Below are 18,568 nucleotides of genomic sequence, written 5' to 3'. Positions count from 1 at the left end.
TTCCGCTACCCCGACCGTACAGAAGAGACTTACCTGCAGGGTTCCTGTACGACGGGATCTCCGACGCCCTCGGACGCGGGTTGACGCAAACAAACACGCGCGGGTGCACGCAGGTTCCAACAGACGTTCGCAGGTGCGCGCCGACACAAGCGGGCGTTCGCACCGTACGGACGTGCGCGGGGTCACGAGCGTAACCACGGCCACCTGCGGGGGTACGCAAACGGGCCGTACGACCAATCCTGGTGCCCAATAGACTATTTAAGGCCACAGCTCCTGCTCCTCGGTGCTGTTCGGTCTACAGCGTTCCTGAGACTTCTGCTGTTTGTTTGTGATTGTGTTCCTGATATTATACCCGACCTGTTCCTGGACTCTGCCTGTATTCCGCCTGCCCTTGACCTTTTGCCTGATTGACTACGCCTCTGCCTCCCGCTTCTGTACCTCCGCTGCCAGATAGTTGCCGACCCAGCCTGACTGACTACGCCTCTGCCTCCCGCTTCTGTACCTCCGCTGCCAGATAGTTACCGACCCAGCCTGATTGACTACGCCTGTCTGCCCGAAGTCCGGCACCCGTTGACTCTGCCACCTTGCCGGTCCACTTGTGCCAGCCGTCCAGCAGTCCTTGACCGACATCCAGCGCCAGGTGCACCTGCCGTTCCAGTTACCATCTGTTCCAGCTGTACCCGCTATCTGCTATCCGGCTAGGCACTTGTGTCCTCCGGGCTCCTGAACCCCTGTCTCCATCACCAGGGGCTCGAGAGCCGGTGGTTTACGAGGCGCCGCTCCCTGCACGTTGGGGCTCTCTAACCAGGTACGTGACAGCTGCTGAGAAACTGATCCATCCTGGATTTACCATCTCACACTGTGTAGCAACCTAGGTGAGATGTACACCCCCTCGATCACTTCTCCAGTGACATGTCTACAACACATGCATATGTGTTTGAGCTTTGGAGTGCACACCCTAATGCAATAGGCTGTGCACGCCTATGTTCATCGCTATACACTCACATCAGTCCCTGCCCTCAAAGAGCTAAAAATATATGGCCCCTAACTCACATTCATACATACACATACTAGGGCCATTTTTTTAAACAGGAGACAGTTAACCTACCAGCAGAGCCGGTGCTTGACTATTTTGCGCCCTAGGCAAGACTAACATATTAAACCCCCCCCCCCCCAACGCTGCACTCCCGGGGATGGAGGGGGCGATTGGTGCTAGGCTACAACAGGGAACAGGGTCAGAGCAGACTCACCGGGGGGGAAGGATAATTTTGCCTACGTCCGGAGACCTGATGGTGCCCACCTCATCCGGCTCCCCAGTATCCCCTCCCCATTGTCCGCCTCCAAATAACCCCTCTCCACTGTCCTCCTCCGCCTCCTCAGCTGTGCAAGCCTCATCTGGCTCCCCAGTATCCCCTCCCTCATGTTCCCCAGCCAGGCTAGAGGGGAAGTCAGCGGCGGCTGCCTAGTTTGCCTAGCGGGAGCGCTGGCCCTGCCTACCAGCATGTCTTTGAAGTGTGAGAGGAAACCCACACAGGCACAGGGAAAACATGCAAACTCCAAGCAGTTAGTGCTATGTTTCGGATTAAAACTGATCACCCTACTGCTGCTAGGTAGAAGTGCTAACCACCATTCTGCCCAAATGTATCTCCTTTCTACATTTATTGTTGTCAAGAGTACGAAATACAGTTTGAAAACAAATTTTGTTTCAGGGCTCATTCACACTAGTAGTTGGGAGGCAACTACTACATCTGCAGGCATCAGGCAAAACGACTTTAAGACAACAAGAAAGATCAATGCTGTCATGCTGCTGGCTTTGTCAGGTGGCATTGGTCCCAGATCCATGTAGGTACCATCAAATGGGAGGTAAATCAGCCACAGCTCAAGGACCCCTCAGCAACCTCTGGGGAATCCTAGTTCAGCATGACAGCTTTAGATCATTCATAGTGCTCTGGTCATCTTTCAAATGTACTATATGCTTCCTGAATAAATATCTTTATATTTATGTAGCATCCTCTTAGACAGGTGCTAGGATTAGGTATATTTAGTTCTTGCTTGCTGTAATCGGTGCAACTACATATGATTACTTAGATCTGTTCAACGTTTCAGCTATTGCTGGTTTGATTGAGAACTGGAGAACTCTCTTGAACATAGGTGTGGAGCAATGCAAATAGCACCATGAATATTTATACAGCCCTGGCCAATCCCAGAGAGGGTAGTTCTGAAGGCTGCCGGGAATCTGTATAAATACTCTGAGACACAGAGCTTCTGGGTCTTTTCCTGGAGAGATGAAGTCTGGTATAACAGGAGAAAGATGTCACATGAATGTTCGAAGGAGGCAAAGAACTCTCCTTGAACATTTTGTGAACACAGAGAGAGAAAGAGATCCTAGGGACTTTTGGGCTCCTGCCACCCCCCTGGTGTGTTTGTGTAAAAGGGACATTGTCTGGTGTCCCAAAGAACTCAGTCTACCTAATTCCCTGCGATGGGACTCTGCTCTGATTGCTCAAAGAAAAACGCTTTAACATCTATTACTGCAAAGCCAATTCCACAGTTTGCTTTTGCAAGGACTTCTGTTGCATGAGTGACTCGGCTGTACGGGACTCTCCCTCCTCGTTTGCTAAGACAGCAGCGATACACCATTGGCTCCCACTCCTGTCAAACAAAGTAAGTGAGCCAATGAGGAGAGAATGGACACACGGAACTACAGCTCGGCTCAAGTACCCCCATAGCAAGTTGTCTGCTGTGAGGGCACTCAACAGGAGGGAGGGCCCAGGAGCGCTAATGAGGGACCAGAAAAGAGGATCACGTTTGTTATTTTTAATTAAAAAAAAACGTTAGTATCACTTTAAGCCTAAGAGTGACTGTGATCGTTTGCCTGACTGTTGGGCAATCTACTGGGAAAAAGAACCCGGCATGTTTCCAGTGGCTCCTTCGAGGTAGTAGTGCTATATTTACATACACACAATAAGCATATATAGTTACATAGTTAGACAGGTTGAAAAAAAGTTCATCTAGTTCAACCAAAAAAAAAAAAATAATACAATCCCATATACACAATCCTTCACCCACAGTTGAGCCAGAGGAAGGTGAAAAACCCCAGCAAAGCATGCTCCAATTTGCTACAGCATTGGAAAAAACTCCTTCCCAATCCCCCCGGGAGGCAATCAAATTTTCCCTAGATCATCTTTACCCATAAATGTTAGTACCCAGTTATATTATGTACATGTAGCGCCAGTACTCCTGAAGAGTACCCGCTATGTCTGTAAATGTAGTTTTTACCCAAGACTATAGTTGTCTTGGGGCTAATTGCTCTAAATTGTGGTTTTGGCATCAGTTTGGCTGGACTGTACTAATGTTCTGCCTGGTCATAGATGTAGGTAGCACCTTTGACAGGCGTTGGAATGCAGTCTGGTTGGACGTATTGGGTACCATTCTCTCTCTCTGAGCCAATCAGTGGGTGCATTGTCTCGCTGTGTATTCTGGGAGAGGGTACTTAAGGTGCTGAAGTCACGTGGTTCTGGGTTTCCGGTCCAGAAGTTATGTTGTGACTCCATGGTCCTGGTCCTCCTGACCAGCCCCCAGAGGTCCTCATGGCCTAGGGTGCGGATCCATCCGTTTCCGAATCTCGGAACTGGCTAGTCCGAGGCACAGTAACTGGAAGGAGGATTCTAAAGTGGTCCGGTGCCATCTCAGGTTTTGGAGAGGCCCAGCAACTCGTCATGCAACCAGGGGAGGACTCTTCGGAAGAGGGCCATGCACGAGGCTGGCTGCTCGGTAAGAGCCTGGATGTTGAGCTGTACGGAAAGTTCCTATTCTTATCCTTCTGTTACAACTAAGTTCCTGTGAGAGACTTTTTTGTGTTCATCTAAAAGTTTGCAACCAAGTCTGTGGCAGAGACTTTGCTAAGTTTGATTCATTTGTCGACTGCTAAGTCCCTAAAACCAGGACTTATGCGACGGTGGAAATATCCAGCTGCGAGTGGCTACTCCCTGCATTACCTAGAGAGAGACATTTATTAAATGTCAGCAGTTTCAAAGTGCCTGAGCTTCCATACCTATACCCTCTATTGCCAACTGAGAGACTGTGTTTCTGTTCAACATTTTAAGCAAATAAAAATTCCAAAAAGGAATTCAAGTGTCGGTCTCTGCAGTTATTGGGCCATCAACCTCAGGAACCCCTAGACAAGAACAACGAGCTACAATGCGGAGGAGGTAAATGGTAAGCCAAAGAAAACCAGCCGCTCCACTGGGGGGTCACAGCTACATACATTTAGGAAAGAATTCAGGCCTTTTTTAAAGCAATCTACTTAGCCAGAACCACCTCCGGAGGGAGTCTATCCCACATTTTCACAGCTCTTACTGTGAAGAAACCTTTTCGCTTTTGGAGATTAAATCTTTTTTCCTCTAGACGTAAAGAATGTCCCCTTGTCCTCTGTGATGACCTTAAAGCATGCTCTCTGAATCAGAAAGGTCCACCCAGAGAAGTGGTGAATAGGAACTGCAGTTTCACGTGACCTGCCTGAAAACGTTGAAAATTAATTTTAAAAACAGGTAAAGCCTTTAACCACTTAGCGCCAGTCTGCATTGTACTGCAGATGAGCGGCCGCTGTAGGCAAAGTGATGTACCCGTACATCACTGCCTAATTCTGGGCTTTGGGCGTGCATACGTGCGCCATCTCCCCCCTGGCACTTGCTGTGATTGTACACAGTGGGAACCTAGCAAGTCCCGGGCCAATGATTCACGGTTGGGACATGCTGATTGGCTGTGTACATTCACAGCTCAGAGCTCTGTGTTGAAATTCAACACAGAGCTCTGTACATAGAGAATGATCTCTGTAAGAAACTGAGAGGCCCATTAGTAAAAGCAGCACACAGCAAACACATGACATAGTTAGGCACATATTTATCCACTTGATAGCACTAGATGTTAACCCCGTCCCAGCCAGTGTTATTAGTACAGTGACAGTGTATAGTATTATCACTGTATTAATGTCACTAGTGATGTCAGTGGCAGTTCCCCCCAGCATCAGTTATTGTCAGATTTCCTGCCGCACTTTCGCAGTCCCATTATAATTTTCTGTTCACCGCCATTAATAGTATAAAATAAATAAATAAATATTACAGTATATCCCAGATAGCAACGAATTGTGCTGCAAGGTTTAAAATGACTTTTTAGCTATTGCTAGACTTGCCAGGCTTCAAAAGTTTGTTGCACAATTGCAGCAAATCTGCATTGCATGACTCCAGATCAACTTTCTTTGCAAATATTCTGCAAGTCTGCTACAAGTACTGGTTGAGTTATGTAGCACTGGCTCCTGAAGAGCACGCGCTATATGTTTTTGAAAGTTAATGTTACACCTGAACGGCAGTTTGGTTTGGGTACAATTGTTCTAAATTTGGACCTCAGCATCAGTCTGACTGGACTATAGGATGTTCAGCCTGGCCATAGGGGGCACTGTCTCTTCTGGCAGGCATGGAACCACAGTCTGGTTGGGTGCTTTAAGGTTATTTTCTCTCGGAGCCCGCCCAGTGGCAGTGTCACTCTTGCTGTGCTTTCTGGGAGAGGGTACTTAAGATGCTGATGTCACGTGGTTCGGGGTTCCGGTCCAGAAGTATGTTCTGACTCCATGGTCCTGGTCCTCCTGACCAGCCCCCAGGAAGGCTATGGCCTGTGGTGCGGATCCACCCGACTTATTGTTTCGGGGTTGGCTATCCCGAGGCAAGGAAACTAAAGAAGGATTCCGAGGTGGTCTGGTGCCGTCTCCGGTAGTTGGACAGGCCCAGTAACTTCGTAGCTATCCAGGGGAGGTCTCTTCAGAAGAAGGCCACGTACGGGTAGGCATCTTAGCAAGAGCCTGGTGGGGCTGAAGTACCTAAGTGAATCCGGTCTCGTGGGTATCGCCAAACTGGCTGAAAGATCCAGGTATCACACGAGTGTTCTACAAGTTCTAGTTTCCTGCATGTTCTACAACAACATCTGTGGCAGAGACTTATTCCTGTATGTTCTACAACAACGTCTGTGGCAGAGACATTATCTTGTATGTTCTACTACAACGTCTGTGGCAGAGACTTGTTCCTGAGTAAAGCACCTTGTTGGCTGCTAGGCCTTGTGAGAGAGGGACTGTTCAACTTGAGTGAACATCCAGCTGTGAATGGCTATTCTCTGGATTTAGTCAAAGTAAGCAAGTTCTTCAATATTGACTTTGACACTAAGAGTACTTGAACTTTCCTTCCTGACCCTCTGATCCTATTTTAAAAGACTGTTCGTTGACTAAGTTTTTGCAAATAAAAATCCATTTATGCGGATCTGTTGTCAGTCTCTAAAGTTTCTGGGCCATCTACCACGGGACACCCCTAGACGCAACTCGAGGAGAAGAAGGTAACAGTAAGCCCAATCAAACCAGCAGCTCCTTCGGGGGTTAGTGCTACAGTTATGTTGTGCAATAGTCATCCCACCACAGGGGTCACTGTGGCTGAATTTTCATGGTGTAGACTTGCAGAACTTTTGCTGTAGACTCACCATTACAAATTTGCTCTTGCTAGAGACTTGCCACGCAAATTTGCTACAAATTGGAAAAGTGTCAACTAGAACTTAAGTGGAAGTGCTCTGCAGGTGTACAACTTGCCAGTGAAAATGTGCCGCAAGTTAAAGCGGAAGTCCAACCTGTATAAAAAAAAAAAGTCAGCAGTTACAAATACTTTTAATAAAAGGACACTTACCTGTCCAGGTATCCTGTGATGTTGACACCCCTAGCCAATCTGTCCATTGGCTTCAGGTGCAGACACCGCCATCCTTACTAAGGGAAACAGGAAGTGAAGGCTTGTGGCTTCACAGCCTGTTTCCCACTGCACATGCGCGAGTCACGCTGTGCTCTCTGAATTGTCCCTGCTATCTTCTGGGACCTGTGTGTCTTCCAAAGGGCAGTGGGGGGGGGTCAGAAATTTTGTAGATCTTAGCCAGAAGTGGGTACCCAGTTTCTGCCCTCCCCACCAGAAAGTTGCAAATGTGACAGCGGGGTGGGGGGGGGGGGGGGACAGAGCGAACAAGCGGCGCTTGCACTTTTGGTTGGAGCTCCACTTTGACAGACTTACAATTCAACATGCAAAGTTACCATACCTCCCAACTTTTAGAGATGGGAATGAGGGACACCTATGTGCAAAAGTATGCAGGCATAGGACACACCCCTTGCCACGCCCCCTTAAAGGAGAATTGTACAAAAAATAAAAGATTAGTTCAACCCAAAATTGTTTTTTTTTGCACTACTCTTTCTTTTTATTGGCTTTTGGAATTTACAAATGCAGCAATTTAGAAATCAGATGAAAGGTTTCGCTCTGGAGAACGCTTTTCATAGATAAAAAGTGCATTTTATCCACGTCTATATAGATCAGACCAAATGAGGGACAAATCAGGAAGAATGAGGGACAGTGGCGGAATTATCAGGGTCGCAACAGTCGCGAGTGCGACTGGGCCCTGTAATTCTCTGCCACTTCAGGGGGCCCACCGGCAGCCCGCCCGCCGCCCTCCGCCCGCCGCCCTCCGCCCGCCGCCCGAGGGGCCCACCTGACTATCCGGCCGGGGGTGTGCGTGTGTGGTGTTATTCTTTGTCGCTTGTCATGCTGTGGTGAGGGGGGGGGGGCTTTCTTCACCAGCGTGAGAGAAGTGCTCCGTTGGCTCCGCCCCCGCCTATCCAGAGCGACTGTAAGGGAGGCGGGGCGAACACAAAAAAAACAGCCAATTCAGTGAAGGCGGGGGAGGAGCTCTCTGAAGCAAGGCTTTCCTGGAGGAGCGGAGGCACGCTTCGTGGAGGAACTTTGTGTCACTCTGCAGGATTCTGAGGAGGGGGAATCGATCATCATCGATTGATTGGCGGTAAGTCGCCATCCCCCCTCCAGATTGTGCCAGCCCGCCACCCCCCTCCAGTGCCACCACGGCACCACCTGCCCTCCAGTGCCCCTCCAGTGCCACCACCACCCCTCCAGTGCCAGCAGCCCACCACCCCCCCCAGACTGTTCCACCCCATCCCCCCCCAGACTGTTCCACCCCATCCCCCCCCCGACTGTTCCACCCCATCCCCCCCCCCCCAGACTGTTCCACCCCATCCCCCCCAGACTGTTCCACCCCATCCCCCCCAGACTGTTCCACCCCATCCCCCCCAGACTGTTCCACCCATCCCCCTCCAGACTGTTCCACCCCATCCCCCCCCCAGACTGTTCCACCCCATCCCCCCCCAGACTGTTCCACCCCATCCCCCTCCAGACTGTTCCACCCCATCCCCCCCCCAGACTGTTCCACCCCATCCCCCCCCAGACTGCTCCACCCCATCCCCCCCCAGACTGTTCCACCCCATCCCCCCCAGACTGTTCCACGCCATCCCCCTCCAGACTGTTCCACCCATCCCCCTCCAGACTGTTCCACCCATCCCCCTCCAGACTGTTCCACCCCATCCCCCCCCCCCCCAGACTGTTCCACCCCATCCCCCCCCCCCAGACTGTTCCACCCCATCCCCCCCAGACTGTTCCACCCCCCCCCCCCCCCCCAGACTGTTCCACCCCATCCCCCCCCCAGGCTGTTCCATCCCCCCCCCAGGCTGTTCCACCCCACCCCCCCCCCAGACTGTTCCACCCCATCCCCCCTCCCCAGACTGTTCCACCCCATCCCCCTCCAGACTGTTCCACCCCATCCCCCTCCAGACTGTTCCACCCCATCCCCCTCCAGACTGTTCCACCCCATCCTCCTCCAGACTGTTCCACCCCATCCCCCTCCAGACTGTGCCACCACCTCCCTCCAGTGCCACCACCACCCCTCCAGTGCCACCACCCCCTCTCCAGTGCCACCAGCCCACCACCCCCTCCAGTGCCACCACCACCCCTCCAGCCTGTGCCACCCGCCCTCCAGTGCCATCACCACCCCTCCAGACTGTTCCACCACCCCCCTCCGGACTGTTCCACCACTTCCCCTCCAGACTGCCACCACCGCCCCTCCAGTGCCACCCCTCCCTCCAATGCCACCACCACCCCTCCAGTGCCACCATAGTGCCACCAGCCCACCACCCCCCTCCTGTGCCACCACCACCCCTCCAGTGCCCCCACCACCCCCCCTCCAGTGCCACCACCATCCCCCTCCAGTGCCACCACCATCCCCCTCCAGTGCCACCACCATCCCCCTCCAGTGCCGCTACCCCCACCTCCCTCCAGTGCCACCACCCCCCCTCCAGACTGTGCCACCACCACCCCTCGAGTGCTACTAGCCCACCACCCCCCTCCAGTGCCACCGCCACCCCCCTCAAGTGCCACCACCCTTCCAATGCCACCACCCGCCCTCCAGTGCCACCAGCCCACCACCACCCCTCCAGACTGTGCCACCACCACCACCCCTCCAGACTGTGCCACCACCACCCCTCCAGACTGCCACCACCTCCCTCCAGTGCCATCCCTCCCTCCAATGCCACCATCCCCCCTCCAGTGCCACCACCCCCCCTCCAGTACCACCAGCCCACCACCACCCCTCCAGACTGTGCCACCACCCCCCGGACTGTGCCATCACCCCTCCAGTGCCACCACCACCCCCCCTCTAGTGCCTCACCACCCCTCCAGACTGTGCCACCAGCCCCCTCTAGTGCCACCACCACCCCTCGAGTGCCACTAGCGTACCACCCCCCCTCCAGTGCCACCACCACCCCTCCAGACTGTGCCACCACCACCACCCCTCCAGACTGCCACCACCCACCCTCCAGTGCCACCCCTCCCTCCAATGCCACCATCCCCCCTCCAGTGCCACCACCCCCCCTCCAGACTGCCACCACCCACCCTCCAGTGCCACCCCTCCCTCCAATGCCACCATCCCCCCTCCAGTGCCACCATCCCCCCTCCAGACTGCCACCACCGCCCTCCAGTGCCACCATCCCCTCTCCAGTGCCACCACCCCCCCTCCAGTACCACCAGCCCACCGCCCCCCCTCCAGACTGCCACCACCACCCCTCCAGACTGTGCCACCCCCCCCCCGGACTGTGCCAGTGCCACCACCACCCCCCCTCTAGTGCCTTCACCACCCCTCCAGACTGTGCCACCAGCCCCCTCTAGTGCCACCACCACCCCTCGAGTGCCACTAGCCCACCACCCCCCCTCCAGTGCCACCACCACCCCTTCAGACTGTGCCACCACCCCTCCAGTGCCACCACCCGCCCTCCAGTGCCACCAGCCCTCCACCCCCCCTCCAGTGCCACCCCCCCTCCAGACTGTGCCACCACCACCACCCCTACAGACTGTGCCATCACCACCACCCCTCCAGCCTGTGCCACCACCACCACCCCTCCAGACTGCCACCACTGCCCTCCAGTGCCACCCCTCCCTCCAATGCCACCATCCCCCCTCCAGACTGTGCCACCAGCCCCCTCTAGTGCCAACACCACCCCTCGAGTGCCACCACCACCCCTCCAGACTGTGCCACCACCCCTCCAGACCCCTCCAGACTGTGCCGCCACCACCACCACCCCTCCAGACTGCCACCACCACCACCCCTCCAGACTGTGCCACCACCCCTTCAGACTGCCGCCACCCCTCCCTCCAATGCCACCACCACCCCCCCTCCAGACTGTGCCACCACCACCCCCCCTCCAGACTGTGCCACCACCACCACTCCTCCAGACTGTGCCACCACCACCACTCCTCCAGACTGTGCCACCACCACCCCCCCTCCAGACTGTTCCACCACCCCCCTCCAGACTGTTCCACCACCGCCCTCCAGTGCCACCCCTCCCTCCAATGCCACCATCCCCCCTCCAGTGCCACCAGCCCACCACCCTCCCTCCAGACTGCCACCACCCCTCCAGACTGTGCTACCACCACCACCCCTCCAGACTGGGCCACCACCACCCCTCCAGACTGCTGCCACCCCTCCCTCCAATGCCACCATCCCCCCTCCAGACTGTGCCACCACCTCCAGGACCACTGCCACCCCCCTCCAGTACCACCGCCACCCCCTCTCCAGTACCACCACCATGTCACCCACCTCCAGTACCACCGCCACCCCTCTCCAGGACCACCATGCCTCTCCAGTACCATCGCCACCCTCCTCCAGTACCACCACCCACCCTCCAGTACCACCGCCACCCACCTCCGGTACCACCGCCACCCCTCTCCAGGACCGCCACCCCCCTTCAGTACCACCACCGCCACCCACCTCCAGTACCACCGCCACCCCTCTCCAGGACCACCATCCCCCTCCAGTACCACCGCCACCCCTCTCCAGGACCACTATCCCCCTCCAGTACCACCACCGCCACCCACCTCCAGTGCCACCACCAGCCCCCCTCCAGTACCACCACCACCACCCACCTCCAGTACCACCACCTCCAGTACCACTGCCACCCCTCTCCAGGACCACCATCCCCCTCCAGTACCACGACCGCCACCCACCTCCAGGACCACCACCCCTCTCCAGGACCACCATCCCCCTCCAGTACCACCGCCACCCCCCTCCAGTACCACCACTGCACTGGTGACACAGGTTTCACTCGGGACACAGGCTGCACAGAAATGTTTTACTTTGTTCTACAGTGGAAAAAAATATAGTATCAAAATCATGCTTTTCGGGGGGGGGGGGGGGCCCTTCCTGATTTCTTGCATCGGGCCCTGAGGTTTCTAGTTACGCCTCTGATGAGGGACATTGCTCCAAATCAGGGACAGTCCCTCGAAAATCAGGGACAATTGGGAGCTTTGAAAGTTACCCTTGCTATCTGTGATATCTCATTGTTTGTACACACTATAACTTTCTCGCAAACCTGGCGGGGCTCCGCCTGCACCCTCCCTAAAAAAAAAAAAAAAAAATCCTCCTGCACCAGCCGCCACTGGCGTTATAGCAAAAATGGCCTAGTCATGAAAGGGGTACAATTTTCTGGAACTCAAATGGTTAACAGGAAGGAAAATTAGCCTTTTAATTTCCCCTTGGGGGTAAGAGCCTACAGAAGCAGACTCCTCATAGTCAGCCACACTACAAATAAAACCACTCCCAGCTGGGTCCTGCTGCCTCTGGCCCCGCCCCTCCTCCGTGACTCATTTTGAGTCGCCAGGCCCCGCCCCCTAACCGGGACCGCCCCCATGATTCATGGTAGCTGTGGCCGGGCCCCGCCCCTGTGACTGCGCGCTCACTGCCCAGGCCGTCCTGTGTGCGCCTGCCGCTGCGGAAGTCACATGACTGAAGGCCGCGCAGTGTAGACGTAGATAGTGAGTGTTTGCTGTGCGGTAAGTATGAGAGTTCGCAGTCCTCTCCCAGCTCTGCCTATGGACTTCTACATACATGTCCGGGGGGAGGGGAGAGAAAATCTCGTTGTAAACATGTGTGTGATGTGGAGAGCAGTGTGTGACAGCAGGCCATGTGTTCTCTTACAGAGGTGACCAGGATGGGATCAGAGGAAGCACGGCCCTCATCTTCCAGGATCACAGTGAGTGTTCTGGGTTCAGTGCTTGTGTGTGGGGCTCATTCCTCCTCCTGTCCTTCTGTTAATGGGATTCTATGGCCAGTGCTCCACGTTTGATGTTCATTCAGTGATTGTAAAGGTTTTAAATTTTTTTTTTTTTAAATAGCAAATATGTTCTACTTCCTCTGTGCAAGGGTTTTCACCAGAGCAGCCCTGAATCCCAATCCTCTTCTGGGGTCCCGCGGGGGCACTCTTGGCTCCTCCTCCTTCATTGGGTGCCCCCCCCCCCCCGCAGAGTCGCTTTCCATGGGGGGTATTGATGCCTGCGCGCTTCCGAATCCTACTGCCAGGGTTCATCGAACGAAGCCGCGCTCGTCTCCTCCTCCTCTCTGCGGTGCTGGCATTGTCACTGTGAGCGCCCACTGCTCACGCTTGAGCCACGCTATGACTGGCCAGGCGATCATCTGGGACCTGTGCCTTGTCACAGATGATTGCTGAGAGGGAGGGGGGAGAGCTGAACTTACCTCCGGTGCCCCAGGAAGAAGTGGGAGCTGGAACTAGGGGTGCACATCTTCACTGGGCTCATGATTCGATTCCGCAATGCATCACGATTACCGACGAGCTCCCACTTCCGTTTGGGCCGCCTAGTGTCTTTTTAAACCAACTGAAAAAAACTGAACCTCCCCGTCAAACGCAGCCACCTGTGCCCTTCAAACGCAGCCACGACAATAGACTAATAATATTGTACAGGGGATGGTGGAAATGTGATTTGCATTCAAAGGTAGAGTGGGAGGAGCTGCAGTGCAGAGGGCTGGACAGGCGGAGTTCCGATATGAGCCGAGAGCCAGGGGGAACATACTTCAACGTGGAAACCATTCTCGGCACAACACCGGCCCGCCTCTCTCGAGTCCTGACGTCAGCGGGGATTTCTCAGCCCCGCCCGCTGACTATAGTTATATCAGAAGAGAGGCGGGCGGGGCTAAGAATTCCCCGCTGACGTCAGGACTCGAGAGACGTGAGAGGAGGGAGGCGGGCCGGGCTCGGCATGGCACATTATTGGGATGTATTTACTATGAATTTCGGGAATCAAGTGACACATTTTTTTTAAAAGCATATACAGCAGGGCACATCATTAACTGTAAGTCGCCATTTATTAAAAAAAGTCATTATAAAACTATGCTCGGAGTGCTTTCCTGGGAGGGGCGGTTCAAGTTTCTATGACGTCACCCGCAATCGATTATCGGGTCCGTATGCATCGATGCCGAATCGGGGACACCCGAATCCCGATGCAACGATTAATTTCAGCACCCCTAGCTGGAACCCTCTAAAAAGGGTTTCTGCCCCCCCCCCCCCCTCAAAAAAAAGACATGCCAGATATGGCATGTCAGGGGGTCACCTTCCCTTAAAGCGGAAGTTCAATTTTTGGGTGGAACTCCAGTTTAACCACTTCAGCCCCGAAAGATTTTACCCCCTTCCTAAGCGATTCAGCACTGTGTCACTTTAACTGACAATTGCGCGGTATTTGATCACCTCTGCAGTTTTTATTTTTTGCGCTATAAACAAAAAAATAGTGACAACTTTGCAAAAAAAGCAGTATTTTTTACTTTTTGCTATAGTAAATATCCCCCATAAATATATAAATACCGACTTTTTTCCCCCCTCAGTTTAGGGCGATACAAAATAGGGGATATTTTTTGTTTATTTTAATTTTTTTTACTAGTAATGGCGGCGATCTGCGATTATTTTTATTTAATTTTTTTTATCGGGACTGTGACGTTATGGCGGACATGTCGGACAATTTTGACACGTTTTTGGGACCATTGGCATTTTTTAGGGATGCACCGAAATTTCGGCCGCCGAAACATATCGGCCGAAAATGGCCCTTTCGGCAATTTGCCGAAAGGAAAAAACGGCCGATAATTGAGCCGAAAATGGGGCGGGGTCTGGGCGGTGCGGAGCTCCGCGCCCGCCCCTGGTGCCGCCCATCACGGGAGGTGTATAGCGCAGGAAAGCCGCCTCCGCCGTCTGGATCAATAGAGCGCCGGGAACATCACAGCTTTAATTTTAATAGCTGTGTGTTCCCCCGTCGTGCGCCGTCGCCTACAGCCCCTCCCCCTCGTTCGGGGAACTGATAGACAGATCACCCATCCAGATTGGACGGGGGATCTGTCTATCACAGTTCCCCGGACAAGGGGGAGGGGCTATATGCGGCGGCGCACGACGGGGGAACACAGCTATTGAAATTAAAGCTGTGATGTTCCCGGCGCTCTATTGATCCAGACGGCAGAGGCGGCTCTCCTCTCTTTCTGCATCACTGACTACACAGGGGACAACACATGCTGCACGAGGGGACACAAACACTGGCTGCACGAGGGGACACAAACACTGGCTGCACGAGGGGACACAAACACTGGCTGCACGAGGGGACACAAACACTGGCTGCACGAGGGGACACCACACTTATCTCTTTTATCATGTCGCCAGTCTCTGGCCACCTCCTGAACCATGTCGCCAGTTTCTGGCCACCTCCTGAACCATGTCGCCAGTCTCTGGCCACCTCCTGAACCATGTCGCCAGTCTCTGGCCACCTCCTGAACCATGTCGCCAGTCTCTGGCCACCTCCTGAACCATGTCGCCAGTCTCTGGCCACCTCCTGAACCATTTTCGGTATTGGTTTCGGCACCAAAAAACCCATTCGGTGCATCCTAGCATTTTTACAGCGATCAATGCTATAAAATTGCATTGATTACTGTAAAAATGTCACTGGCAGTGAAGGTGTTAACCAATAGGAGGCAGTGAATGGGTTAAGTGTGTTCTTACTGAAGGGGGATGTGCAGGGGAGACTTTGTATGAACAGACGATCTGTCTGTTCTCCCCTTGGAGAACCGGAAACCGTGTTTACACACGCAGATCCAGGTTCTCGCTGTGCCCCGAGCAATCACGGGAGCCCAGAGGTGATTACGACTGCCTGGCACTTGCATCGGCTCCATGGGCGAGCAGGTGGCGGTGCACACGTGCCCCCTAGTTGCAGTCTATATTACCGGCGTATGGTAACATGGCGGCGATTCGTGCAGCCAAGCCATGTTGCCGCAGTACAACTGCGGCGGCTGGTCGGCATGCGGTTAAGGTGAAAAACCTCAAGACCTTACAACTCCTTTAACCACTTGCTTACTGGCCGCTTTTAAACACTTCCTGCCCAGACCAATTTTTAGCTCTGTCACACTTTGAATGACAATAGCGCAGTCATACAGCAATGCACCCAAACAACGTTTTCATAATTTTTTCACACAAATAGCTTTCATTTTGTGGTGTTTAATCATCACTGGATGTTTTATTTTTGCTAAAGAATAAAAAGACCGAAAAAAAAAAAACAGGTAATTTTTCTCCTTCACTGATGTATGCTGGTGAGGCTGCTCTGATGAGGAGGCTTTGATAAAGTGGTACTAATTTGTAGGGATGCACCGAATGGGTTTTTTGGTGCCGAAACCGATACCGAAAATGAAAAATACACTAGGCCGAAAACCGATACCGAAACAGCACCGATACCGAAAATGACTGTTTTTAAAAAATATTTTTATACAGGAGGTGGTCAGAGACTGGGGACATGGTACAGGAGGTGGTCAGAGACTGGCGACATGGTACAGGAGGTGGTCAGAGACTGGCGACATGGTACAGGAGGTGGTCAGAGACTGGCGACATGGTACAGGAGGTGGTCCAGAGACTGGCGACATGGTACAGGAGGTGGTCAGAGACTGGCGACATGGTACAGGAGGTGGTCAGAGACTGGCGACATGGTACAGGAGGTGGTCAGAGACTGGCGACATGGTACAGGAGGTGGTCAGAGACTGGCGACATGGTACAGGAGGTGGTCAGAGACTGGCGACATGGTACAGGAGGTGGTCAGAGACTGGCGACATGGTACAGGAGGTGGTCAGAGACTGGCGACATGGTACAGGAGGTGGTCAGAGACTGGCGACATGGTACAGGAGGTGGTCAGAGACTGGCGACATGGTACAGGAGGTGGTCAGAGACTGGCGACATGGTACAGGAGGTGGTCAGAGACTGGCGACATGGTACAGGAGGTGGTCAGAGACTGGCGACATGGTACAGGAGGCATCCCCCATTGCAGGCCAGTGTGCCCCATTGCAGGCCAGTGTGCCCCATTGCAGGCCAGTGTGCCCCATTGCAGGCCAGTGTGCCCCATTGCAGGCCAGTGTGCCCCATTGCAGCCTGTGTGCCATTTTGCAGGCAGTGTGTCCCATTGCAGCCTGTGTGCCATTTTGCAGCCAGCCTGTGCAGGGAAGAGAGCCGCCTCCGCCGCCTGTTTGATCACAGCGCCGGGAACATCACAGCTTTCATTTCAATAGCTGTGTGTTCCCGGCCGCGCGCCGTCACACGCAGCCCCTCCCCCTTGTCCGGGCACTTTGATAGACAGATCCAATCCTGCGGATGATCTGTCTATCTAAGTGCCCGGACAAGGGGGAGGGGCTGCGTGTGACGGCGCGCGGCCGGGAACACACAGCTATTGAAATGAAAGCTGTGATGTTCCCGGCGCTGTGATCAAACAGGTGGCGGAGGCGGCTGTCCTGCGCTATACACCCCCCATGATGGGCGTCACCAGGCCACGCCCCATTTTCGGCTCCATTATCGGCCGTTTTTCTCTTTCGGGAAATTGCCGAAAAAGGGCATTTTTCGGCCGATGTGTTTCGGTGGCCGAAATTTCGGTGCATCACTACTAATAGGTGGCACTGGTTTGGTCTGTGTGGGACCGATGTTCCCGTAAAACAGGGGTCTTCAAACTATGGCCCTCCAGTTGTTCAGCAACTACAATTTCCCATCATGCCTAGTCATGTCTGTGAATGACAGAGTTTTACAATGACTCATGAGATGTGTAGTTCCGCAACAGCTGGAGGGCTGCAATTCGGAGATCCCTGCTGTAACAGAAGCTAGTTGATGGGTTTTCCTCTCCTCTTCTCACCCTGTCAGCGTGAAGAGAAAAAAAAAGCTGATAACTGGCTTCTGTTTACTTCCATGATCAGCTGCCATTGGCTGACAGCTGATCGCGTGGTAAAGGACCAAAGGAGTCTACGATCACAAAGCGCACCGCATGCACGCCGCAGGGAGCGCACAAGCAGCGCGATCATGGGAGGACGTCCTCCCGGCACTGGAAGCCTGCGCTGTAGCTACCTTTCAGCCATAGCGTGGGAAGAAGTGGTTCAATTAAATGGGCTGCCAAACGCACGGGACGTGGAATAAGGGGGCCGCACGAGCAGTGCAATCAAGGGAGGACATCCTCCCGGCACTGGAAGCCTGCACTGTAGCTACATTTCAGCTATAGCGCGGGAAGAAGTGGTTCAATTAAATGGGCTGCCAAACGCACGGGACATGGGATAAGTCGGGCTCTTTCAGATTGCACCACTGCTTTTGCATTTGGCATTAACTTTGGCACCTATGCGCATCTTGCAAAGGTAGCGTGTCCACGTGCAGAACAGAAGATGTGTATGAAACGTGCCTTTCCCGCCTTGTGTTCTAGTGTGAAGTGGCTCTAATGCGGCTCCTGTACGTCAGTGGACACCTGCGATTGCGCTACAGAGGGATAGATCCCCCTTCTGCCTATGCAAACAAAGCTGAACTCTGCTGTTCCTAGTAATCAGGAACAGTGATCTCTGTGTTGTCCCAGTAAGCCCATCCCCCACACAGTTAACCCCTTGATTGCCCCTAGTGTTAACCCCCTGCCCTGCCAGTGTCATTTATACATTGATCAGTCCTTTTTTTTTTTTTTTCTTTTTTGAGCACTGATCACTGTATTTTACCAGTAAAAATAAAAAATTAAAAGTTCCTTAATCTAGCCCCTATTTTTTAGACGCTATCAATGTTGCGCAAACCAATCAATATACGCTTATTGGGATTTTCCCTCGCTGTTGCTGTCACATTTTATATCGGCAATCTGTGAATGAATAAGCTACACGTCCTGTCTGCCACCTAAAGCAGACAGGTTGTAATTCTCAGTGGACTGTGAGAGCAATTTTGAGTGCCCTTGTAGTTCACTAACACTTCCTCCGGCTTTTTGCCTGTACAGAGGTAAGGGGAAGAAAGTAGGACACACCTGAAGGAGTCTGACATTGCACCTGCGATCTGCTGATGGCGAATGCA

At 53.6% G+C, this 18,568-nt stretch overlaps 1 protein-coding gene across 1 annotated transcript in view; it reads left to right on the top strand.

The window, feature by feature from the left end:
- Positions 1-12,163: 12,163 nt before the first annotated feature.
- The window catches only part of GPAT2 (glycerol-3-phosphate acyltransferase 2, mitochondrial), a 206,570-nt gene continuing 200,165 nt past the window's right edge, over positions 12,164-18,568 (top strand). Inside the window, 2 exon segments of the mRNA XM_077469522.1 lie at positions 12,164-12,239; positions 12,387-12,439. Coding sequence (XP_077325648.1) covers positions 12,398-12,439 — 42 coding nt within the window. The 5' untranslated portion in view covers positions 12,164-12,239; positions 12,387-12,397.

The sequence above is a fragment of the Lithobates pipiens genome, unplaced genomic scaffold (genome assembly GCF_037356315.1).
Source record: "Lithobates pipiens isolate NorthernLeopardFrog02 unplaced genomic scaffold, aLitPip1_a1.2 Scaffold_8, whole genome shotgun sequence".
In the NCBI taxonomy this organism is placed as follows: Eukaryota; Metazoa; Chordata; class Amphibia; order Anura; family Ranidae; genus Lithobates; species Lithobates pipiens.
Note: the sequence above shows the minus strand (reverse complement) of the source record. Positions and strands in the feature narration are given on the sequence as shown.